Source organism: Heptranchias perlo, chromosome 1, assembly GCF_035084215.1.
Source record: "Heptranchias perlo isolate sHepPer1 chromosome 1, sHepPer1.hap1, whole genome shotgun sequence".
In the NCBI taxonomy this organism is placed as follows: domain Eukaryota; kingdom Metazoa; phylum Chordata; class Chondrichthyes; order Hexanchiformes; family Hexanchidae; genus Heptranchias; species Heptranchias perlo.
In genome coordinates, this window is record NC_090325.1 from 184,464,975 (window position 1) to 184,491,201 (window position 26,227).

General features: G+C 41.0%; 1 protein-coding gene across 2 annotated transcripts in view; it reads left to right on the forward strand.

Moving 5' to 3' along the window:
• helq (helicase, POLQ like) overlaps positions 1-26,227 on the forward strand; it is a 40,672-nt gene that overhangs the window by 11,196 nt on the left and 3,249 nt on the right. Inside the window, exons 7-16 of one of the 2 annotated variants that reach the window (XM_067994378.1) lie at positions 3,127-3,225; positions 3,909-4,054; positions 10,064-10,303; positions 14,319-14,460; positions 16,122-16,226; positions 19,632-19,857; positions 20,244-20,401; positions 22,862-22,960; positions 24,396-24,535; positions 25,404-25,489. In XM_067994378.1, coding sequence (XP_067850479.1) covers positions 3,127-3,225; positions 3,909-4,054; positions 10,064-10,303; positions 14,319-14,460; positions 16,122-16,226; positions 19,632-19,857; positions 20,244-20,401; positions 22,862-22,960; positions 24,396-24,509 — 1,329 coding nt within the window. In that variant the 3' untranslated portion in view covers positions 24,510-24,535; positions 25,404-25,489. Of the gene's footprint in view, positions 1-3,126; positions 3,226-3,908; positions 4,055-10,063; positions 10,304-14,318; positions 14,461-16,121; positions 16,227-19,631; positions 19,858-20,243; positions 20,402-22,861; positions 22,961-24,395; positions 24,536-25,403; positions 25,578-26,227 lie in introns of those variants that run through there. The other variant, XM_067994377.1, reaches the window with a different exon arrangement.

Here is a 26,227-nt window from a genome sequence, read left to right on the forward strand (position 1 = left end):
GGTTACGTGTAGCGTGACATGAACCCAAGATCCCGGTTGAGGCCGTCCTCATGGGTGCGGAACTTGGCTATCAATTTCTGCTCGACAATTTTGCGTTGTCGGCCTTCGAGACACACGACAACGCAAAATTGTCGAGCAGAAATTGATAGCCAAGTTCCGCACCCATGAGGACGGCCTCAACCGGGATCTTGGGTTCATGTCACGCTACACGTAACCCCACCAGCAGGAAAAAAAAGTTATCTGTTTTTAATACAACTGGACATTCTCTCTCTCTCTGCCTTTCGGGTCTTTTTCTTTCTTTGTCTGTGTAATTTGACCCATTGTGTATTCAGTATACTGGGACCTACTGTTTTCCGTGGCTAACCTGTCTGAACACCAACGACACCTTTGATTGGTGTGATGGTGTCCCAGCCTAATATAAGATATGCGATTTGAGAACCTCTCATTCACTCACTCACCTGACGAAGGAGATAATCTCCGAAAGCTTGTGATTTTCAAATAAAACTGTTGGACTATAACCTGGTGTTGTAAGATTCCGTACATTAGTATATGGTTACAGTGAGGATGAAGATGAGGCATAATCAAGGATCATTAAAATCAGTTTTTTTTTTACCAATTTAAAACCCCATTTTTTCAGGTTCTATTTTTAACATTAAAAGCAGGAGAAAATCAGTGGGAAAATTGAACCCCAAAAAACCCAGGTAACTTTGGAAACTATCAGTAGTTATTTGGAGCATCGCTAAACCTCACAAAAGCAAACCAAGGACAAATACACTGTTGTAGTGAGTAGAAATGAAAAGACACTGTAATCTAGTTAAATGAATAGCAAATGTGATTAATTGCACTGTTTGCTGTGAGTGACTTACTGTAATCATTACAAGCTAGGGAGGATTTTTCTTGTGCAGGTAATGCAGTGAGTTACCTATTGAGCCTGTAATATCCTCATATTGGTAGAATCCAGAAGGCTTGTACTTTATCGGCTTCTACCACCTTATATAGGAGGACCTCTATTTCCTCCTTGCCTGGAGCCTTTCGACTTCATCTACCTGGAGACCCATCAGCATTGATGCTGCTTTTTCTCACTTGTTATTTAATCTGGAAATTAAAATTTGCTAACTGGGGAGATCAGTGCTACTCCACTTCTTTTCCTGCCAAAAAAAGTGCCCCAAGATGTGCACGCATCACATTTGTGACCTCATCATGCACATTGCATCACTCATGGCACATGTAGCATGCATTGTACATGATGACATCATGAATGTATTGTGCGTGCATCTCGGGACCTGATCTCCTGTAAGAAGAACAGCAGAACTGAGGGCTTTTTTTTTTAAAAAGAAAGATTGGGTGGAAATAAATTTTTACTGATCCACCAACCAAAAAAAAATCAGGAAGATTAGGTGGTAATTGGCAAAAACAGACTTTAATGATCTTGATTTATAACAATGCAGATTATTGCTTTCTTCAGCTAGTCAACCTGAGTGTTTTTTGCATATTCCAATAATAGTTAAAGAATCACACAGGCAGATCTATGATGTAGTAATGAAAGTCCAAGCACGTTTTGCAGTTGAATAGGAGACAGGTGTATCCAGACTTAACTAGTTTCAGGACCCCTGAAGAAAGCATTCATAAAAGTCATTAAAGGAGGACTTTAACTAGACTTTGGCCTGAAATATTAAATGCGCGCTTTGATGTGCATGACAAATGTGGAATTACCTTTGAAGTGTACCCAGATGTCTGTGAATGGCATTCACGTTATAGGAGGTACTAGAGAATGGCTCTGATTAGCTTGCCCTTCCATTTTACCCTCCTGCCTTATAGGGATATGCCTCGTGTATGCTTGATACCCCTTCCAACATCACAGCTGAGATCAGAATCTTTCCATCTGGAGAATTGAGTAGCAACCCTCATCCTATTTTTCAACTCAGTGCTTCGGAAGACCAACAAGTTTACCAACTCAGGCAGCAGCAGCCACCTCGAGCCACCTCAAAGCATCACTTTGCTCCACTATGCATACCACTTATTGTACAACTTAATTATCCCCTCCTACCATCCTCACTCCCACCCCTGCTAGAAATGCTGTGTTGTTGCTGACAATAATGCACACCAATAGGTGGGAGGACAATGCAGGTTCCTAATTTAAATGAAGATTATTAATGAGTAGGCAACTTAAAAAAAAAAAATAGGGTAAATGTTTGTCTGTAATGCTCCTGGCTATAGCTTTGTGTGTAGGGAGCACCTATCAGAAAACTGGGCTGCTCACGATTTTCTGCCCATTAAAATGAATGTTAAAGACTAAAACCTTACCTCAGACTGAAATGCAAGTAAGCAAATTATTTATATGCAATTGGATTGTAAATGCGAAAGTGAATGAAAGCACATTGTGAAGCTTGTTTTTTTTCAGGTGAGTAATTTTAGTGCTGGAGAGTGTAACATTTTCATTTACCAAAAATAATGAAGGGTGTAACGGAACAATTACAATAGAATGATCTCACTAAGGGGTTCAGATGGAAGATTTTATTCTTTTTTTGGAGGTGGTGTCCTGGCCAACATCAGTTGCCGAGATGCTTTATTCAGTTTATGTGTGACAATGTTATCAGTAAAATATTAAACTTCTGACACAGGGGAACTGGGTGCACAGTGGCCTCTCACCTGTGATTCCTGGGTTCAAATCCAACCCAGACTGATAGGATGAAAGTTTCCTCTGTCTGGTGTCTGTAAGGACCCTTTGTGAAATGAGTTTTGGCAGTGTCAGTCCAGCTCCTAGTGGGCAGGGCCACACATTTAGCAGCAATTGGCAATCTCACTTGGAGAGAAGTGGGAAATGGAAAATTGTTCTACTGGTGCAGCACGGGTACTCTTCTGAAGTTGAAGCCGAGGTACATTGTTGGAGCAGAGTAGAGGAAGCTTTACTCTGTATCCGACTGTACTATACCTGACCTGGGAGCGCTTGATACTGACATTGGATGCCTGGAATGGAATAAAGTTTCATTCTACAGCACTCATATCCATCTCTTGATGAGCACAAAAATATTATAGAAAAAAACTTGTGATATAAGTACCTTTGGGAAATAACACTACTTTTTAATTATTTTTGCTTTTTAAACTTTACTAAAATTATTTTTCTAGGTCCAGTTAAAAGAATATGTTAAAATTCGTGACAGTATTTACGAGGTGGACAACAAATCAGAAGACTATTTTACATTTTCTCGTGTATTAAATTACAAGGTACAGTACAATGTGAAATGATTCATTTTTCAAAAGGAAAGATGTCCAGGCTCATACTTAATTGCAGTTCTAAAGCAAACTGGCAACATACTTCTGTATATTGTTTCAGTAGTTACAGTTATAATAAGTACTGTTACATGCAATACTGCTAAACTAATAGAAGCCCTCCCCCCCTCCTTTTTTGATTTTATTTTTGCTTCCTTGCTTCCTTTTAAATTTCACATATGCCATCCCCAGCCTGGTAACCACTTTCAGATGTACATAATTCATACGATACAGATTTTGAATTCGTCCTGGGTATCTGCCAATGCCACTGTGTAGCCAACTGTTAAGAGGGGTGCAAGAGTAGTCTGTGTATAGCCAAGTAATATTTATGTGTATATACTTTAGATTTGCTAGTTAATCTCTCATTGCATTGCTCATAAATAAGAATTGAATACTTATAATTAAGTGGTCTCTTCACCCAGTGCAGATAAGTAAGTGAATAAATAAATTTGTGCCTCTCATGTTCCACAGTTACATAAACAAATAAATCTGTGAATATAAGGTATTAAGTTACATACAAAATACATCTGTCCAGACCATCAACTTTGGTACTGATATAATAATGGAAATAGGAAAAATAAGAATGAGAAATTATAATATTTATAAGAATGTATGTTTTTGTTTTGTTTTTCTCATAGTATTCAAATAATATGGAGAAGATTGATCCAGATCACCTAATTGCGCTGGTGGCTGAAGTTATTCCAAAGCATTCCTGTCTTGTGTTCTGTCCCACCAAAAAGAACTGTGAAAATGTGAGCAAGATGCTCTGCAAGTATTTAAACAAGTATGTACGTAATTACTGCAAATACATTTCATATAGTGGAATTTCAATTGTTACATTTTCTAACAACTGATATATATGTGGCCAAAATATTAATAATACAAAGCAGTCGTGCCTTTTTTGGATCAAAAGCTCCATTCTGGTCTGATTGAACCAACTCAGTTTGATTTCCTAACCCAGGTTCATGTTCATGCCTGTTATTAAGGGATGTATTTGTGGGTTTTTTAAAATTCATTCTCGGGATATGGGCGTCGTGGGCAAGGCCGGCATTTATTGCCCATCCCTAGTTGCCTTTGAGAAGGTGGTGGTGAGCCTTTTTCTTGAACCACTGCAGTGGTGAAGGTGGTCCCACAAAGCTGTTAGGTAGGAAGTTCCAGGATTTTGACCCAGTGACGATGAAGGAACGGTGATATATGTCTAAGTCAGGATGGTGTGTGAATTGAAAGGGAACTTGGAGGTGATGGTGTTCCCATGATCCTGCTGCCCCTTTCCTTCTAAGTGGTGGAGGTCACAAGTTTGAGAGGTGCTGTCAAAGAAGCCTTGGCGACTTGCTGTAGTGCATCCTGTAGATAGTAACCACTGCAGCCACGTTGCACCGGTGCTGGAGGCAGTGGATATTCAAGCTGGTGGATGGGCTGCCAATCAAGTGGATTGCTTTGTCCTACGTGTGTTGAACTTCTTGAGTGTTGTTGTGGCTGTACCAGTCCAGGCAAGTGGAAATTATTTCATCACACTCTTGACAAGGTGGTGGAGAGGCTTTGAGGAGTCAGAAGGTGAGCCAATTGCTGCAGAATACCCAGCTTCTGACCTGCTGCAGTAGCCAAAGCATTTATGTGATTGGTCCAGTTCAGTTTCTGGTCAATGTATAATAACTTAAACTATGCTACTTTTTTCAGCATCTTTGTGTATTAATTGTATTAATTCAGCTCCTTTTAGCACTTTACTCTTTCAATTACAAGCTCAGGTATTATAAAAATTATCCAGAAATGAAGGTAAATGCACAATACCTTGTTATGTTTTCAAAATTAGTCAAAATGCTACCATCACCTTTTGAAGAAATGAGAAGGCTTTTACTATATTTTGAACCATATTTGATATGCTGTTTTTAGGGCCAGATTCTGATCTTTACCTGTTGACTTCTGCAGCAGGTGCCCCTAGTTAATTTTGTACAACACAAGATAACTTTGCTACATCACGAGCCCAAGAATTACTGTTGGTGATAAAAGCAGATTAGCATTTATATTGCAGCTAACAATCTGAGACCCATAGTTCCAGTTCAACTTCCAGCCAGACAGTCCCCTGTTCACAGAGCTTGGCTGAAATTTCAGTTATGTTAGCCACAAAAGAGCTGTGCACAGACAGGCACAATATGTAAAATATAGACCACATTGCTCAAAGATTTAAATTAATTGCAGGTAGGTCTAAAAAGCATCTAGGGGCTCCAAGGAATCCCTTGGGCATGTTTTACACCTGCTTTGATATCATGCTGCAGTTACACTGCATGCAATTTAAACTGAAAAAACGTGAAGTTACTTCCTCCAGGGAGTCTCGTACTACTTCTCTCCGGATTAACATAAGAACATAAGAAATAGGAGCAGGAGTAGGCCATACAGCCCTTCGAGCCTGCTCTGCCATTCAATCAGATCATGGCTAATCTACGACCTCAACTCCACTTTCCTGCCCGATCCTCATATGCCTTGATTCCCCTAGAGTCCAAAAATCTATCCATCTCGGCCTTGAATATATCTAATGACTCAGCAACCACAGCCCTCTGGGGTAGAGAATTCCAAAGGCTCACAACCATCTGTGTGAAGAAATTCCTCCTCATCTCAGTCTTGAATGGCTGACCCCTTATCCTGCGACTATGCCCCCTTCTAGACTCTCTAGCCAGGGAAAACAATCTCTCAGCATCTACCCCGTCAAGCCCCCTCATAATCTTATATGTTTCAATGAGACCACTTCTCATTCTTCTAAACTCCAGAGAGTATAGGCACATTCTACTCAACCTCTCTTCATTGGACAACCCTTTCATCCCAGGAATTAATCTAGTGAACCTTTGTTGCACTGACTCCAAGGTAAGTATATCCTTCCTTAGATAAGGAGACCAAAAACTGTACACAGTACTCCAGGTGAGGTCTCACTAAAGCCCTGTACAACTGTAATAAGACTTCCTTACTCTTGTACTTCAGCCCCATTGCAATAAAGGCAAATACGCCATTTGCTTTCCTAATTGCCTCCTGTACCTGCATTCTAACTTTTTCTGTTTCTTGTACAAGGACACCGAAGTCTCTGAACACCAACATTTAATAGCTTCTCACCATTTTAAAAAATATTCTTTTTTTCTATTCTTCCTACCAAAATGAATAACCTCATACTTCCCCACATTATATTCCATCTGCCACCTTCTGCCCACTCGTTTAATCTGTCCATATCCCTTCGCAGAGTTCTTTGGGGGAAAAATTCGATAAGGGTCCGTTTTGGGCAGATGCGCTAACACCCCGCACCCGACGGACCCTGGGCAGACAAGATGCAAGTTTGGACCCAAGAGAGCACTTACCTGCAATCGGCGCTCCTTTCCAGGCCTTGCACGTGGAATCAATGCAATTCGCACTTTCCACCACAAAAGAGAGCTCAATCTCTTAAAGGGAGGATGTTTCTTAGAAATCTCTTAAAGGTAGCTGGTACCTGTTATTTGCTGAAATAACAGTCTGCATGGAGTCTGAACAGAGATCAGACATCGCACACATAAAACACAGATGCAGATCCCATCCCTATGTTTACACACTGATGAGTTATGTTAAAACACTGAATAAAGGTTGCGCAGTACTAAATCCCATATCCTCCAATCTGCACACCAGACCTCACCAATCTGCCGATCCGAGTTGGTACCAGGTCTGCGAGAGTGCATGCACCAAGGTTCTCTGCTGATGCACTAGAGGCCTTGGGTGCAAGAGGTGGACAGAAGGAGGGACATCCTATATCCGCAGGGGCGGGGGAGATGGGGCAAGAGGCCCTCCAGACATATACTCAAAAGACAGTGGGAGGCAGCGGGGGGCGAAGTCAATGCCAGGCGCACAGCATCATGAACATGGATGCAGTGCAGGAAAAAGTTCAATGCTTTGACATGAGTGGTCAAGGTGAATGAGGTCAACTGTCAAGTGGCGACTCCTACCAACTGCACCTCCGTCCCCCACATACCAATAAACTCTTTCCATCAGGACTCAACTCTTCCAATCAGATGCTTCCTCTCACCCTTACACGTTACCGCTGTTACAAGCCGCCCACCCATAACTCACAGGCCTCACACGCTGGCAGCTATTCAACTGTGACGGGCACATCACCCAGGTACACTTTCTTGCAGGAGAAGGTGGCGTATATCAAGAGGCAGCAAGTGGCCGTGGCATTTAGCCCCTCGAGCCTGTTCCACCATTCAGTGAGATCATGGTGGGCCTGTGACCTAACTCCATATACCCGTCTTAGCCCTATATCCCTTAATACCCTTGGTTCACAGAAATCTAACAATCTCAGATTTAACATTCACAAGTGAGCTAGCATCAACTGCCATCTGCAGAAGAGCATTCCAAACGTCTCCCACCTTTTGCGTGTAGAAGCATTACCTAACTTCACTCCTGCATGTCCTGGCTCTAAATGTCAGGCTATGTCTCCGCGTCCTAGTATTCAAGTGTAGGAGACCTCCAAAAACAGTTACAAATGTCGCGGCAGCCAGAGGCAATAATCCAGCCACTAACCTGTAAATCCTGCGTGGTCCCTTTAAATAGTGCCGGTGGGGGGGGTCCTCCAGGAACTCTAAGACACGTTCAGATGGTCGGGGTTAAGACTGTGCGTTGAGTTGAGCGTTAAGTCCCAAAATGGTGTCTTATCACTTTAAATCAGCGTTGCACACTGATTGAAGCCATTTTCTCCCTACTTTACATGATTCCAGCGTTCGTTATTTGCGCCTGCGCAAACTCCTATACCAAGATGGCGTCTGGCGCACATCACGCAGTAAATGTACATGCGCGTCCAAGACGCCATCTTGGATGTCAGAGAGGCCATGTACCGCCGAATCAACGGGCGGTACATGGCCCAATTTAGCGCCCTTTGTGTCCTCCTCATAGCTTACTTTTCCCACCCAGCTTTGTATTGTCAGAACTTGGATACATTACACTCGGCCCCTTCATCTAAGTCATTAATATAGATTGTAAATAGCTGAGGCCCGAGCACCGATCCTTGCGGCACCTCACTAGTTACAGCCTGCCGACCTGAGAATGACCCGTTTATCCCTACTCTTTCTTTTCTGTCCTTTAACCAATCCTCTATCCATGCTAATATATTACCCCCAACCCCATGAGCCCTTACCTTGTGTAACAACCTTTTATGTGGCAGCTTATCGAATGCCTTTTCAAAATCCAAATATACTACATTCACTGGTTCCCCTTTATCTACCTTGCTAGTTACATCTTCAAAAAACTCCAATAAATTTGTCAAACACTATTTTCCTTTCATAAAACCATGTTGACTCTGCCTAATCATATTATGATTTTCTAAATGCCCTGTTACCACTTCCTTAATAATGGATTCCAGCATTTTCCTGACGACCGATGTCAGGCTAACTAGCCTGTGGTTCCCTGTTTTCTCTCTTCCCTCCCTTCTTGAATAGCAGGGTAACATTTGCTACCTTCCAATCCACTGGGACCGTTCCAGAATCTAAAGAATTTTGGAAGATCATAACCAATGGATCCACTATCTCTGCAACCACCTCTTTTAGAACTCTAGGATGTAGGCCATGAGGTTCTGGGGAGTGTCGGCTTTTAGTCCCATTAGTTTGTCCAGTACTTTTTCTCTAGTGATATATATTTTAAGCTCCTCACTCTCATTTACACCTTGGTTCTCCACTATTTTTGGTATGCTTTTTGTGTCTTCTACTGTGAAGACAGATACAAAATATTTGTTTAACGCATCTGCCATTTCCATATTCCCCATTATAATTTCTTCTGTCTCAGCCTCTAAGGGACCAACATTTCCTTTTGCTGCTCTCTTTCTTTTTACATACTTGTAAAAGCTGATCAGGAAGAAAATCACATTGCACCAAAACTGAAGTTGTAGTGTAAACACGCCTTGATTTAATGTCTTATCTGAAAGTAATAACATTACAGTCATTAATCCTTCACACATCAACAAGTGAGAACATAAATTGTCACCAGTATCCTCACTAACAACTATTTGCATAAAAACACAGACCTAAAATGCTGTCAGATTAATCATTATTATAAAAATGCCCTGGAGTGCTTTTGAGCCATTAATCTAATCTGATATAAATGATGATTATTATTGTTTAAAACTATGAAAGAATGGTAAACAATTTTACAACACTAAGTTATAGTCCAACAAATTTATTTTAAATTCCACAAGCTTTCGGAGGCTTCCTCCTTCCTCAGGTGAACGGTGGAATTTAAAATAAATTTGTTGGACTATAACTTGGTGTTGTAAAATTGTTTACAATTGTCAACCCCAGTCCATCACCGGCATCTCCACATCATGAAAGAATGGGACAGAGTAGATAGAAACAGACTGTTTCCAGTAGTTGAGGGACCTACAAACAAGAAACCATACATACAGGTTTAAATGTAAGAGATTTAGAACAGAGAACAGGAGAAACCTCTTTACACAGAGAGGTATAAGGCTGTGGAATTCACTTCAGGGGTTAGTGTTTGAGGCAGAAACTATATGCACACTCAAGATTAGATTGGCTAGGTGGGTGAAAGAAAAGAGGATGAAGGGAAATGGGATCAGGGTGAGTAAGTGTGATTAGGATTATTTGCTTATGTGAAGGGTTAACTTCAACACAGGCTGGTTGGGCCAAGTGGCCTGTTTCTGTGTTATAACTTCTATGTATTTCCAAATATAAATGCTGTTCCAAGTCAAAAGCATCCTTTGGACGCTAAAGTACTCAGTGCTCAGGTACTCATTGTGTATTCATGTTTAATCTCCTCAATAATCTGCTTTCCCCAGGTCATTTATAACCCTAAAGGAGAAAGAAAAAAGTGTTCTTATTGAGGAATTGAAAAACATTGGAAATGGTGTTATATGCCCTATTTTACGTGGCACTGTGCCATATGGATTAGCGTACCACCACAGCGGGCTAACAAATGATGAAAGAAAGCTTATAGAGGAGGCCTATTCTGCAGGAATACTTTGCTTGCTTACTTGTACATCAACACTTGCTGCTGGTGTTAACCTACCAGCTCGGAGGTCAGTACCAATTCATTACTGTACCATTGAAACAATGCTGTTTGAACAGATGAAAAGTCTTGTATGATTTTCTTTCATCGATTTTTTTTTCATCTTATCACATTCACAATTTAAGAACAGCTTCAGAAGGACATACTGCATTGTCAGCACCTCGGTCAAGTGGCCATTCTTCATGTATGAGCCAAGACAGTGAGTGCCAGCAGGCTATTTAAAGGTGGGGGATAGTATGGCTGCAATATAGTATGGCTGCAATAATCTTACATCCATATTTGCGCTCTTTTCCACAGGATGAGATCTGGCCAGTAGTGATGGTCTCCACAGTTGAATAGACTGGCAACCCTCACTGTCCAGGCTCACGTGAAGAATGACCAATTGGGTACAGTGCTGGAGGGCTGCTTCTAACTACAGAACTGCATCCCAGTATAGTGGTCAACTTCTGGAGATGTAGGACAAGGAGATTAAAAAACAAATACCTAGCATAGATTTAGGCTTCCCTCTGGGATTTCCTTCTTTAAATAAATTAGCATAATGTATATTTTTTGGGGTGAGGGTGAATTTTAGTGAGCAATATCACAACTGATGAATGGAATATTTTTCTATCTTGGGCACCCTGTTTTAGCACCTGGCGCTTCTAGACCAGTTTAGCACAAGCCTAATGCAGAGCAGAACTGCTTTTTTCTGCCCCAACAATGCATCGTAAACTCAATGTCAGAAGAGCAGCTCCTAATTCATCAGTGTGATTTTTTTTTTCCTCTTCCCATACCACCCATCCTTTTGGCCTCTCTGGTCAAGATTGCAAAAAGGGGGGCGGGGGAGAGGTCAGGTGAGGGGAAATTTAGAAATCAAAAGAGAAAAGTCAAAGCAACAGAGCAGCTTAGTGATTTGGGTAAAGATAAGCAGACTGTGGCAGGAAGGGACAGAGAGTTTAATGGCAATAGTGCATCAACGAATAAGGTCAAAGCAGGGAAAAATGGTAAAAAGTTATAATTAAAGGGTCTTTATTTGAATGCACGAAGCGTTCGTAACAAGATAGACGAATTAGTGGCACAAATAGAGATAAATGGGTTTGATGTAATAGCCATTACAGAGATATGGTTGCAAGGAGACCAAGGTTGAGAACTAAATATTCCAGGGTAATTGACGTTTCGAAAAGACAGACAGAATGGAAAAGGGTGGGGGGGTGGGAAAAGCCCTGATAATAAAGGATGACATAAGGACAGTGGTGAGAAAGGATCTTGGCTCGGAGGATAAGAAAGTAGAATCAGTATGGGTGGAAATAAGAAATAACAAGGGGTAGAAAACACTGGTGGGAGTAGTTTATAGGCTCCCTAACAGTAGCTATACCATTGGACATAGTATTGATCAAGAAATAATAGAAGCTTTTAAAAAAAAAAGGTAATGCAACAATTGTGGGGGACTTCAAAACTTCATATAGACTGGACAAATCAAATTAGCAAAGGAGGATGAGTTCATGGAATGTACCCGAGACAGTTTCCTAGAATGGAACCAACCAGCGAACGGGCTATTTTAGATTTTGTATTGTGTAATGAGACAGGGTTAATTAGTAATCTCACGGTAAAGGATTCTCTGGGGAAGAGTGATCATAATATGATAGAATTTCACACTGAGTTTGAGAGTGACGTACTTAAGACCAAAACTGGAGTCTTAAATTTAAATAAAGCCAATTACATAGGTATGAGGGGCGAGTTGGCTATGGTAGATTGGGAAATTAGATTAAAAGGTATGACAATAGATAAGCAATGGCAAACATTTCAAGAAATAACTGCCCAAACTCATTTCATACAAGATCTTCACAGCCAATTGAGAGAGGAGACTTTCACCCATCGTTCTGTGCTGGCTTTAAACCCAGATCCTCAAAGTTAACTTACTGAGCTAAGCACCCTCACACAATTATATTAATTTTTAATTGAAACACAGTTTTAAAAACTGGAGAATTTTTCAGTGACTGAGGGATGCTTCCTATCAAAAGCTGAGGCATGGGAAGGCTAGGAGCATGTATCCAGGTGCTTCTACTCAGGTCTGGGTACTCGAGCCTCTTAAAAGCAGGAAAATGGTGCGCTCAAACAGGAGGTGAGCCACAGATAAGGATTGTTTTTAAATCATTTAAAAACCTACAAATTGTACATCGTAAGTGAATCATTACTGCATTCTTGGTGAGCCTCCTGTGAGGAAGGCTTATTAAAATTGTTTGGAGCATATCTGTATGTGTATATCAATTCTTCCCAATGCGGTAACAATTAGATGGATGGTCAGATTACAAATAATATGCAGAATAATCATTGAGGACATTGCACCTATACTCTGACTTCACCCAAGTGGCAACCTAGTATTTTTGGATGCATATAGATGTTAGGAAGGAAAGAATACTTCAAAAACCACGGAAACTCTGTACTTCCATTAGTTTTGAAATTTCAACAAAACTGTATTGTCTCCCTTTACCCATTCTCAAAGTGAAGATTCATGCTAGGTTTCTATTGGTGAGAGTGCCCTTCTAATGTCTTTCCCAAGTGATTTCCTGTGAGCATGGACTGTGAATGACACCATGCTATGGAAATCAACTCGGCATGATCTGGCCCTATGCTTGTCTGGCATCCACACACTTGCTTTTCCAGAAGTAATCACTAGGTAGCAATATAGGCATCTCCCGTAACTGCCCAGGCTGACATTGGCTAATTTAGTACCAATCAGTTAGTGAACCTTACTGAACCATACTATGCAGTGCATATACTCACTGAGCCACTGGGACAAGCAGGACTTAATGCAAACTCAGGAGCTTCACTCAACAAGTACCGGTATCCCACCCCAGCAAAAATAGTGACACCCTCCTTACACCTGCAAAAAGTAGTAAAATTAAAATAAGGATTTTGGGGGAATTTTACCCCCCCCCCCCCCCCCCCGCATGATGGGCAGGAGAGGGTCGGGGGGGGGGGGGGTTAAATTCCCAGCAACCCGTCGCAAACAGGGTCATTTCCGGTTTTATCGCAACGGGTTTGAGGGCGGCCGAGTAACCTAATCTGGAGAGGCAGGTCGGTGATTATAATTTTTAAATGAGGTTGCATTCCTCAGATTTTGGCAGCCATTTGAATTTAATGGCCACAGGCTCAGGAATCTCGACAGCTGAAGGGAGGCGGGAGCTGCCAGCTCCAGCAGGCAAGTGCTTTTCTAGCATAGCTTGTGGGTTAGGAGGAGCAGGAGTGCTCCTCAAGCAAACCTTCTCTCCCTCCCCCGATTGGCCGATCCCCACACAATTCTATCTCACCCCCGCCCCCGCGATCTCAATCACCCCACCCCCCACCGTGCGATCTTGATCACATACACCCGTCCCCCCACCGCAGTCTCTGCCTGCCCCCCACCCGCGTAGTCTCTCTTCCCCGCACCCGCCGCGGTCTCTCTCTGCCCCCCCCCCCCCCCAAAGCCCGGTCTCTGCCCCCCCACCCCCGTGATCTCCCTCCCTCCTTGCTGCTGCCCACCGAGCCTCTCCTCTCCCCTCCCCTCCCCCCCACCCCCCCCCCCCCCACCCTTTACCAACAGCCCCTGATCTTCTCAATTGCTGGTGACCATCCCCACTGGTCCCCGGCTGCTGCCTACTACAACAGGCTTACCCCGCCCGGTAGCTGGTCAGCGCCTCAATCTGGCCAGCTGCCAGGCAGGAAACAGAGTAAAATAATCCTAACAAGGTCCTTCCGTTTTTCCGGGTTGCCCGGCCGCTGTCACACATCCCCCCACTTCCTCTACACCTCCCTGTAAATATCAGGACCTTGGTGTCGACTCCAGGCATGAGTCAGGCCTGAAAATCAGCTCAGCATCAGTTTTGTGGGAGCTTGGGATAAGTGGTTGGGGAAGGGGAAAACCCAGTGGCCTTCAGCTGTGAAACACGAAACCTACAGGCTAAGGCTGGGGAGAGAGAGCTATTTGAGTAAGTCATTGAGTTGATCAATTGCTAAAAGTCCAAATTGTTCTGATTTTGCTGATCTTATTTATATTTTTTTTCAAGGGTTATTCTGAGATCACCTTATGTTGCCAGAGATTTCCTAAAGAGAAGTCAGTACAAACAGATGGTTGGTAGGGCTGGCCGAGCTGGTATTGATACAAAAGGAGAGAGCATTCTGATAATACAGGAGCAGGACAAACAGCTGGTAAAATCATTTTAAAAGTTATGTTTTAATGTAATGCTGCATGTGCTTGGTTTATTTTTGATGCCCCAGACTGATTCACATTCGTCGTTATGTTCAAAGACTAATCTCTAGAAAACTCAAGTGAAAATACACATTTCAGTGTCCCCTTAACAAAAAAAAATGTATAGGTTATATATTCTCAAATTGTCACTATGCAGCTGGGGGAAGGTACACTTAGGAAATGGTCGATAATTGGTTAGGAGATAGGAGACCGAGAGTAGCCGTTAAGGGTTTGTTTTCTGATTGGCGGGATGTGACAAGTGGTGTTCCCCAGGGACCTGTACTGGGGCCTCAGCTTTTCACCATATTTGTTAATGACTTGGATGAAGGAATAGAGAGTTGTATATCCACGTTTGCAGATGACACTAAGTTGTGTGGATGGGAGTAGGAAGTTACATCAACAGAGTAAGTGAGTGGGAAAAACTATGGCAGATGGAGTTTAATGTAGGGAAGTGCGAGGTCAGCCACTTTGGATCCGAGAAAGACAGATTGGAATATTTTCTTAACGGTGAGAGACTAGGAGCTGTGGAGAAGCAAAGAGATTTAGGTGACCACATACACAAATCACTAAAAACTAGTGCACGTGTACAAAGAATAGTCAAAAAATCTAATGGAATGTTGACCTTTGTCACAAGGGGGTTGGAATTCAAAAGTGAGGAAGTAATGCTTCAGTTGTACAGAGCCTTGATCAGACCCCATCTGGAGTACTACATTCTGTTTTGGGCACCGGACCTCAGAAAGGATGTATTGGGTTCGGAGGAGTACGGCACAAATTCACCAGAATTATAGCAGGACATAAAGGGCTAAATTATGAGGGCAGGTTGCGTAAACTTGGCTTGTATTTCTTTGAGTTTAGATGGTTATGGGATGATCTAATCAAGATGTTTAAAATGATAAAGCAATTTGATAGGGCAGATACCGAGAAACTATTCCCTCTGACAAGGGAATCCAGAGCAAGAGGGCATAAAGATAAAATTAGAGCTAGGCCATTTAGGAGCGTAATCAGGAAGTACTTCACTCAAAGATTAGTGGAAATCTGGAATTCTCTCCCCCAAAAGGCTGTGGATGCTGGGTCAATTGAAATTTTCAAGACTCAGATCGATAGATTTTTGTTGGGTATGGGTATCATGGGATATGGAACAAAGGTGGGTAAATGGAGATGAGGTTTAGATCAGCCATGATCTGATTGAATGGCGAAACAGGCTCGAGAAGCTGAATGGCCTACTCCTGTTCCTATGTGCATGCAGCCTTTACAATGCCAGCTGAATTGTAACAATGTACAGTTTTAAACTAATCTAAAATATTTTCCTCCTATTTAAATTATTCTATCCACTTATGTTCTGCTATTGAAAGACAGACAAGCAACCTGTCCCTAGGTTGGTGCTAAGCTGGGCAGCAGGAGGTGCACATAAGGAGCCTGAGTTGACTCAACAACTTTCCTAATGTCAGGAAAACTACATTACCTCTGATTGATGTCTCCTGCTAAATGGCTGACCAAGATTGGGAATTTGGAATCCTATGTGAGGATCACAAATCACAACTCCTACGTATAAATACATTGTTACATGATGCTCTGCATTTACCTAATTGTAATAACTTTGTATGTTTTGCATCTCCTACAGGTTACAGACTTGGTCAGTAGACCTCTGGAAGATTGCTACAGCCATCTTATACACAGCAATGAAAAAGGAATTAAAGATCTGCTGCTATCCCTGATTGGGCTAAAGGTACATGTCACATACTGTAAAAATGTAATAGTATATGGGCACTGTTCACTTAAACTGGTAATAGATTATAACTAGTTCTGGGTTTTCTTTCTACATGTACTGTCCAGTCAAACAAAATCACGTTCTTCTGATGATATGAAAAGCATTGGTCCTGAACTTATGCCATGGATTACTAGTTACGGATGGCTAACATATCGTTTCGAAGTTCCTTTCTCTGCTCTTTTAGCAGAGACATTAACCCATTAAGAGGTAGAAAGGAATGTTAGACAAATGTGTTAAACATTTGTATGCTACTAGTTTCAGGGCCCTTGTGATTGCTGGACAGTTAACTTATGGGTTTTTTTTCGCTAACAGCAGCTGTTGTAGAAACAATTGATTAACCACTGTACTCCACTGATATGAAATGCATGCTGAAAGATTAATGACACAATCACTACAAGTTATCAAGTGACAAATAAGAGCTGATTATTGGGAAATAATAGTCAGTATTTATTGTTATCTTGAGGTTCAGATGAAAGTTATAAAGTGCTTGAGCTTTGCTGTTCTGATTTATAACAGTACCTGAAACCCTTAATTACATTACTGCCTTACAATTACTTCAGGATATCAGTTATTCCCTGCGTAATATATGTTGAATTGTTTACTTTAGAGATTTAGAGAATCTTCAAAGGGCAAGCTATTCAAAGATAATATCGTTAAGATTGCCAGGTTTCCCCATCCAGTCCTATATCCCGTTTCTGGAAAGAGGCTGTTTCACAGTGCAGGAAAGGATGATTTTGAATAAATCCAGTGTGTTGGTTACTATGGTGTAAAAATCATATTCACAATTTGACTTTGTGTCATTAATGTGAGAGATGCTAGTGCTGAGGAATGGCACACTGCAATCACCCAGTGACCGCTTCAGGCACTTGAAGATTAAATATAACCTGAGCCAAATGAGGATTCAAGGTCTTCTACTGATTCCACACTTTGCCTTAAGCCCAATCTCAAAAGAGCACTTGCCTGTACATTAGTGTAAACTTCTCAATCAGATACCTTTGTGAGCTATCCCAATAGGATTTCCGGTTTGTTTGCAGTTTTGTATTATGGATCCATATCTACTAGGAATTGAGTTTAGATTTGTCCAAACTCCTATTTCACTAATGACCCTAATAAGTGGCAGAGAGAAAAGGATTTTAACCTATCGATCTTTGCTAGATTCAAACCCAGAATCCGGAGATGAAAAACCAGCCAGTCCCCTTGAGTTTATGATTTTTAAAATCAGGATTTCTAAATTGAACTAGTGCCTAAGTTGAATTCCTAGGTTTGTGGGACAAAAAACCCTTCATGAAATTGCAACTTACACTGTAGATTATGGCACAACACTTTTTTACATACAATCTGTCTTTGTCTTCCTGCAGTCTCCCATATTCTTCCTCACAGCCCGCAGTTTGATATCGTCCACAAATATTTGATATTATTCCACCTACATGCGTGTCCAAATCATTTATGTAGATATAGAGAAAAAAGAAGTCCCAGTGCAGGTCCCTGGGTATCCCACAAACTGTACCTTACCAGTGCGAGAAATATCCTTTTACTCCACTCTCTTCATCCATGCCACCATTTTACTTTTAGTACAGTGATATTTAACAAGGCTCTTATATGGCACTGTTTCAAATACTTTTTGAAAGTTCAAAAATACTACTCCACTGCATTACCATTGTCTACATACTCGGTAATTTTTTCAAAGAACTTGATTAAATTAATCATGTACAGCCTGCCCTTTACAAATTGTCCCTGATTATCCCATCCTTTCTAAGTATTTACCAGTGTTATTCCATATTGTGCTGTTTTTTAAATTTTGTTCTTGGGAGGTGGGTGACACCAGCAAGGCCACATTTATTGTCCATCTCTAATTGCCCTGAGAAAGTGATGGTGGGCCTTCTCCATGAACTGCTGCAGTGCTTGTGGTGATGGTGCTCCCACAATTGTGTTATGTAAGGAATATCAGGATATTGACCCCACAACAATGAAAGAACAGTGATATATATCTGAATCAGGATGGTGTGTGATTTGGAGGGGAACTTGGAGCTAATGGTATTCCCTTGATATTGCTGCTCTTGTCTTTCTTGCTGGTAGCAGTCAAAGGGCAGGAAAATGCTGTTGAAGTAATCTTGGTGAGTTGCCGCAGTGCATTCTGTAGATCGTATGTACTGTAGCCACAGTGCACAATTGGTGGAGGGAATGGATATTGAGTCCAGTGGCAGGGGCGCCAATCAAGCAAACTGCTCTGTCCTGGATGGTGTTGAGCTTCTTGAGTGTTGCTGCGGCTGTACCATCCAGGAGAGTGGTGAGTATTCTGACTTATAGATGGTGGAGAGGCTTTGAGGAGTCAAGAAGTGTGCTACTCATCAGAGTACCCAGCCTCTGCCCTAACCAGGAAGCCATGGTGTTGATATGGCTGGTCCAGTTAAGCTTCTGGTCATTGGTGACCACCGTGATGTTGATGGTGATGGTTAGAGACTGGGCAGTGGTGGTGCTGTTGAAGGTCAAGGAGAAATGGCTAGACCCTCTTGCAGTTTGCCTACTCCTAATGTTAAGCTATCTAGTTTATATTTAACTGGCTTATCTCCTTCCCTTTTGTTATAACATAACTGTAATATATGTTAGCTACAGGATTAGCAGCAACCAAGTTCAATAAGGATTGTTCAACAAGGATTATTCACATTATCATTATCTGAACAAAGGAACAAAATATTTTGCAACATGAGGCAAGATTGTGTCTTTGTCAGTTATATAGAAAGTGGTAGTTCAGGTCATATTGCTTTCCCAGCAGAAGGAACGAATCATGGCACCAGGTTACTAACAAAAATGTAACATGTTCTTGAAGTGATTGGGGGATCAAGAAGGGGAACTGAATTAAATTTATTTTTAAAAATCACTGACAGAACTTGGTTTTATTGTTAAAGATTTATCATTCATGTGGCTTGTGCATGATTCAATGTGTGTATCCCAGTGGCTTTGTTTTGTTTATGTTGTTTTGAACCTCTTATGTCCCAAGTGAATATCATACTTAGTTTAATCTTGATTAAAGCTGCCTTCTTCACAGTGGTAACAGAACACTTAAGATTTGCTTTGGAATGAAACAAGTTTTTAATAACATTTATTAATTATACATTCAAAGCCCCAATGCCTTTTCAAACTATTTGTAATCGTAAAGAGCATATTTACAACAGTTTTCACTAAACATTTGCAGTATGTTATGTCAAGTGGCTCATTCAGTTTTTCTAAAGGATAAATAGCTATTTGCTTTTGTTGGAAAACCAAATAAAAATGTTTTGCCATGTGAGGCAACATTGTCAGCTGTATAGAAAATGGTAGTTCAGGTTGACCTTTCACCTAAATTTGTGGTTTTTTCCCCCAAAGATTGCCCAGACACTTGATAAAATTGTTGAGTTCATGGCTGGCACACTGCTTGGTGTGCAGCAGCAACACCTCTTCAAAGGGAAAAGCTTTCTGGAAGTCATAGAACAAGCATTGGAATCGTTGATGGAAAAAGGTTTAATAAAGGGCAAAATATCAAGTGGTACTGGTGAAGAAGAAATGTGCCACAAGCTGGAAGTCACAAAGCTGGGTCATGCTACCTATAAAGGTGAGCTGGGCTCTCACATTTTCAGCTACTGACCTCTCGTTTATTTGGCAGCATCTGAACATTTTAAATCTAGGAATTAAAGTGCAGGGAGCTCCTCTTGTGAAAGCGTCCTTTTTTTCTACAAGAAGAATGTTTTTCTGACAAGTGTTGTGCACTTAACCAAGCCTCTCTACTGAGCAGGTTTCCTATTACATAATGGTCTGGAACTGCTGTATGTGTTTCAATCTCTGTACTGGGCAGGTTTCCTACTATATAATGGTCTGGATCTGCTTTCTGTGTTTCATTCTCTGCTGGGCAGGTTTCCTAATATATAATGGTCTGGATCTGCTGTACACGTTTCAGTCTCTGTACTGAACAGGTTCACTAATATATTGGTTTGCCTCTAGGATCAATAGACTTGGCTTACTGTGATACTTTGAACATGGACTTGAAGAAGAGTTTGGAGGGGTTGGTGCTTGATAACTACCTTCACCTCATCTACCTGGTTACACCATATGATATGGTATCCCAGTGTACTCCAGACTGGATGATCTACTTTAGGCAGGTAAGACATAGGAATTTAGTGTGCCATTCACAGTTACACAAACACTACATCTGAGTCAGTATCCACACCTCAGTGCTTACTCTCGTATTTATAAAGACAAAACTGAACAAAATGTCAGTGTGATCTTTACTTCAATACCGGCAATGAGAGACTTGGAAAAACTAGAGCTGCATTTGATGGAGCAGAGAAAGTCATGGGGAATGTAATAGAAAGTTTGAAAGGTTTGTGAGCATAAATAATGAAGTCTTTTCACTGGTGATTTGGGAACAAGTGGGTATAAAGTTAGGATTAGTACAAGAAGCATAGAAGAAAGGGGGTAGAAGAGTTTGTTCATGCAAAGGCATTTTAGAACATGGAATGCTGTACTGCAAGTGGCTACTGATCTCAAATTAATAGGATTTAAGAAGGAAATGGATAAACACTCGAAGAAAAATATCAAAAGATACAGAGTAAGAGAAGGGAAATGGGATCAGAGTAAATAACTCGTGTAGCTGGCATAGGCACAGTGGTTTTCTTCTGTGCTGAAATGCCTCGATTCTACAGTATTATTTGATGCAGTATTAACATCCATGAGAGTTCAGGAAATCCACAACGTAGTACACTCTTAAAATTCTGACAGCTAATGCATCTCTTATAATCTTTCAACACTTGTGCATACATATTCCAGGAAGATTCCAGTTTGGATAAACGTGGTTCAAAAAGACATTGACACATTATTGTGGCTTTTACAAACGTTTTTCATTGAGAATTGCTGTGTATAATATCTTGGTTTGAAATTTCTTAGAAACCAACAGTCACTATTAGTCATCAGAATTTTGTAAACCTTTGCTGTGGGTCCAATGTGAGAGAAGTTGTTGCGTGCCATTTTTTTATATAGATGTTCAACACTCACTACATAGAAATACATAGAAGATACAACACACAAACATTTAACCCAACCAGTCTGTGTCGATGTTTAACCTCCACATGTGCAAATCATATTTACCCACCCTGTTCCCATATCCCTTCAACCCCTTTTTCTTCATCCACCTATCCAATCCAATCTTGAATGTTGACATAGTTTCTGCCTCAGCCACTAATGGACTCATAAATTAAGTATGGGCGCTTGGATGAGGTACTAAAGGGTTGTTAATTGTATTATGAGATTTAGATCAATTAGTGTTAATTGTATTCAGTTGGTGTGTGCCAAGTGGGGACTCTCTTGTATCCATTTTATATGAGAGCTTATCTAAGGTGTGTGTGAGACGAATCTCTGTGAATAAAGGATTGGAAGCAACTAAAGACCAGGCTCTAGTAATCTAACCTTCACCAATTGGCTATCCTATTCGTAACAAATGTGACCAGTGCCTGAATAAGCTTAACTCGACAAGAGTTTGAAGAAAAGGAAAGGGCAGAAAATTGGGAGGAAAATTACTACCATCTTTTCCATACCCCTTGTGACATTTACTCTCTGCATCCCATATTCTAATCGTCCATCCATCATCTATTGATTTGATTGTTCATTATTAAGTACCTTGCTTCTGTAAGCTTGCGGTCCAGCTATGAATAAAGAGAGGAACTTTTGTGGACAATCTGTGTGAAAGCTGTAAGCATACTCAAGAATGAATTTGTGGAGAATGTAAATGTGCGTGTGCACATGCAAATGCATATGTGTATTGGGAGAGAGAGAGGATAGAGATACAGATTATACTGATACTGTAGTCCAGTCTGATTACTCCAGTTCTATTCAAGTTGAAAAGATAGAGATACTGATTCTGTAGTCTGCCCAATTACTCCAGTTCTTCTCTAGTTTAAGTCTAGTGTCCAAAAGTTTAAAATCCTGAACCTACAATATGAAATTTAATGCCACAATGATGCTGCTCTCATCTTTTCTCATGAACGGTCCTGTTAGATCACATCTACCACCAAGTTCCGCTCCAAATCACACACCATCCTGACTTGGATATAAATCGCTGTTCCTTCATCGTCACTGGGTCAGTATCCTGAAATTCTCTACTGATGTCCGTGTGGGAGCACTATCACCACATGGACTGCAGCAGTTCAAGGAGAAAGCTCCACCACTTTCTCAGGGCAACTAGCGATGGGCAATAAATGTGGTCTTGTCGGCGACGCACATCCCAAGAACAGATTTTTAAAAATAAGATTAAACTCCTAACAATGTCAGTGGAAAGCTTTAAACATAATGGAGTAGAAGTTACTATTTGCAGCATTATTATATGAACACTTGACCCTCCTCGTACCAGATTCCTCTTTCATTCACAGTAATCTATGTATATAGCTATAATTTTAACGAGGGATCCACTGCATGTCCAAATTTTAGAGTCTATTATCAGAGCTTCCGATTGGGGTTTTATTGCCTCTTTGGCCCTATGGGAAGTGCAGAGAAATATTTAATCTTGTGATAATATTACAGCAGTGTGCTAAAGAATGATTTCAATAAATGTTTTATTCCAATTCTAGTTTCATCAGTTGGATGTAATTGAACAGAAGGTCTTTGCCACTGTGGGTGTACCAGAGGGCTTCCTTACAAAGAAGGCATCAGGTCAAGCAGTCAGGAAGGTAAGACTGAAGTCTGCTCTGTTGAGGGATATTGGAGAGACATTCCCCTTACAAATAGGCAGGCTGATTTCCCCTAGATGGGAATCCAGAACCTTTATCCTTTGTAAATTCCTTGCAAAAGTAGATTCCTTAAAGTTTAATGAGAAGATTTTCCCTGACTTTTTTCACAGCCAGGAAATATGTGTCCTAAACATTAATCTCTCCTGGCAGTTATATTTGTTTCAGATGCTCTCAGTCCTGATACCACGTGCCACCTTCAGGATATTAAATCACCATGTGGGAGGTTTTTGTAAGGTGTCAGCCTTGGCTCCGTGGTAGCATTCTCGCCACTGAGTCAGAAGGTTGTGGGTTTGAGCCCCATTCCAGAGACTTGTGCACAGAATCTAGGCAACACTCCAGTGCAGTACAGAGAGAGTGCTGCATTGCCGGAGGTGCCGTCTTTCGGATGAAATGTTAAACCAAGGCCCAGTCTGCCCTCTCAGGTGGATGGAAAAGATCCCATGGCACTATTCGAATAAGAGCAGGGGAGTTGTCCCAGTTTTCTTGCCCTCAATCAACGTCACTCAGACAAATTATCCGGTTATTTACCTAATTGCTGTTTGTGGGACTTTGCGTGCAAATTGGCTGCCACGTTCCCCTACATTACAACAGTCACTACACTTCAAAAAGAACTTCATTGGCTGTAAAACGCTTTGGGATGTCCTGAGGTCATGAAAGGAGATAAATGCAAGTTATTTCTTTTAATGAATGAATGGTTTAGAATACAGCCCAAAGGTCTATATTTTCCCAGCACTTTGGGAGGAGAGTGTCTCTACTGCTACTGGGCTGCCCAGACCAAGGTTGTGATGGACTGTGTTCACGCACCTGCCCACCACCTGCAATACAGCAGGAACATTACAATCCTATTTTCACCTTCATATTAACATTTTCTCTCATCTTAAGTGTCTTAAGTGATTTATTAGGCTGACACAGCTTGCTGCTATTTTCTTATCCAATTGGGTTGTTTTGGCAGCTGGCTCATTTAACAAAACCCTGACTGTGAGGGGCAAGGCTCACAGTCAGGCTGGGAGAAGGGCCTCAGATAGCTTTCTAGAAGAAGGTGTACTTCAGTTACACTGTTCCTCATCTTGGAAATGATGACTTTTTCTCTGCATCAAAATTCATTACTTTTTGTCACATCCTGCACATTTCTCCAAAGCTTCTCAACTTTTGATGAGAGTGGAGCAGTTTATTTCCACTATTGTCTGAGATTACATTGTTCTCCTTTATTGAAATTCTATTTTGTTATGTGTGAAATAAATGGTCTCCAGCCCTAATTTATTGGTTTGGAATTCAGATCTGAATCGCTGTCTGGATCCAGACACTGTGAACAGTTGGAGCAAATTATTTATTCTGCTTTAACATTGAGAAGTTTCTCTGATTTTTATAATTATAGCTATTGCTGCACAGTAAAAGAAATGGTTTCAACAAAGCACATTGCCTGCTACAGGGTGTGAGGAACAAAATTTCCCTGAGTCAAATTCACCTTCTAAAGGAAAAGGATTATTAAGATTTCCGTAACATTTGAAAACCAGGGTAAGCTGTAATACACCCATTCCAATGCGACTTTGCTAAACAGGATACAAACGCAACCCAACTGCAATGATACATGACCCTCAATTTTAGTTATGATCAGGATACAATTGTTGCATGACTTCAGATTGCATTTTCCCAGTGCAGAATATGTACTGACCTAGTTTGAGTAACAAACACTGAATATTTTCTGCAGAGCGGTGGAATGAGGCAACAACACTAACAGATTTAGTATTTTAAAAATGCGAAGGACGATAAAAGTAATTAGTGCTAAAGTCAAAGGCCCAATAGCCAGTGTATTTAAATGATCTTTCCTAAGGAATTTGCAAGCTTAGCAGTGACAGCTTCTGGCTGGACTATTAACTCTTATGTTTTCTTAAAAATGAGAAAAAGAGGGAACACCAGTCATGAACATGTTCCAAATGAACAATTTTTTTTAAAAGTTGGAATTGAATCAGCCTCAGCAGCTCATACCGCTAATGTTGACTGCTCATAAATTGAGTCCCAGACTTGTCCCGGCTTTGACCAGGCCCACGCTTTAAGTAAAAATTTCAGCTCAAATTTGAGTGTTAATACTTTCTAGTTGGTTCAGTTACGTAAATGTACAGGTTTTGGTATGGAACCATAATAGCTACCTTCTGGTTTTTTTTGTGGAATGTGATTCTTGCAACTAATTAGTTCCTGTTAACCATGTGGCTGAGTATATATGTATATAAATAAACTTGTTATAGAGTGAGTGGGGTTTATAGTTGCTGACATATCCCATCCAGGAGCAGGATAGCATCTCTACTGACTCACAGGAACATTACTGCTGTGGAGTACAAATGGTTGTATCAGTTACAAGTATTCAAATGCATTTTTCTTTTTGTAGACTATAGATGACTTTGTCGTAACCCGGTTCTACCTATCCTTGGTGCTCTACTCCCTTTTCAAAGAGATGAACATGTGGGCTGTGGCACTGAAGTTCAACATGCCTCGTGGCTTTATGCAAAGTTTGCTGAGTTCAGCAGCAGCTTTCTGCTCTAGTGTGCTGCATTTCTGTGAGGTATTTGTAAAGCCTTTATTTAATATTTTCAAGGGACATTTTTCTGCAATTGAAAAACCTCTATAATACACTAAGTGCATTTTCATTGCTAAACTTCATCAGTTCCTGACCGAAGTAAAAGAAACCTAATTGCAAAGAGAGAAAGAACTAGCAAATAACATCTCAAAATCCAACTTTTTAAACAATTTTATAAGCAACTTGGTAAACCTATTAATAAGAAGCTTGACAACATATATTCTGCACTTGTTTGCTTGTTATGTCTGAACACTGCCTGTATTTGCTCTTCTGTGAGTCATTGTTAGGCAGAAACATTGGGACAGAACTTTCTCTTTTGATCTACAGATCAGCCATGATCTAATTGAATGGCGGAATAGATTTGAGGGGCTGAATGTTGGGCTAGAGTGTAAATAATTGCCTGGATGAAGCGCATAGAGAAAAATCGAACGGAGGGGATCACACGCCCGTAACGGAACTTGTCTGATACTCCGTCCATTCCAATATTTACACCCAAGTGCAAAAGAGGAATATATGCCCCCATTGTCTTTTTCTATCCAATCACTCTTACTGGAAAGGGCACATGTGAATTCGAGGGGGGACAGGATGGCTGTGATGCCTTCCAAAGTGTAGCAGCTTGCTTTTTTTTTCAGCAC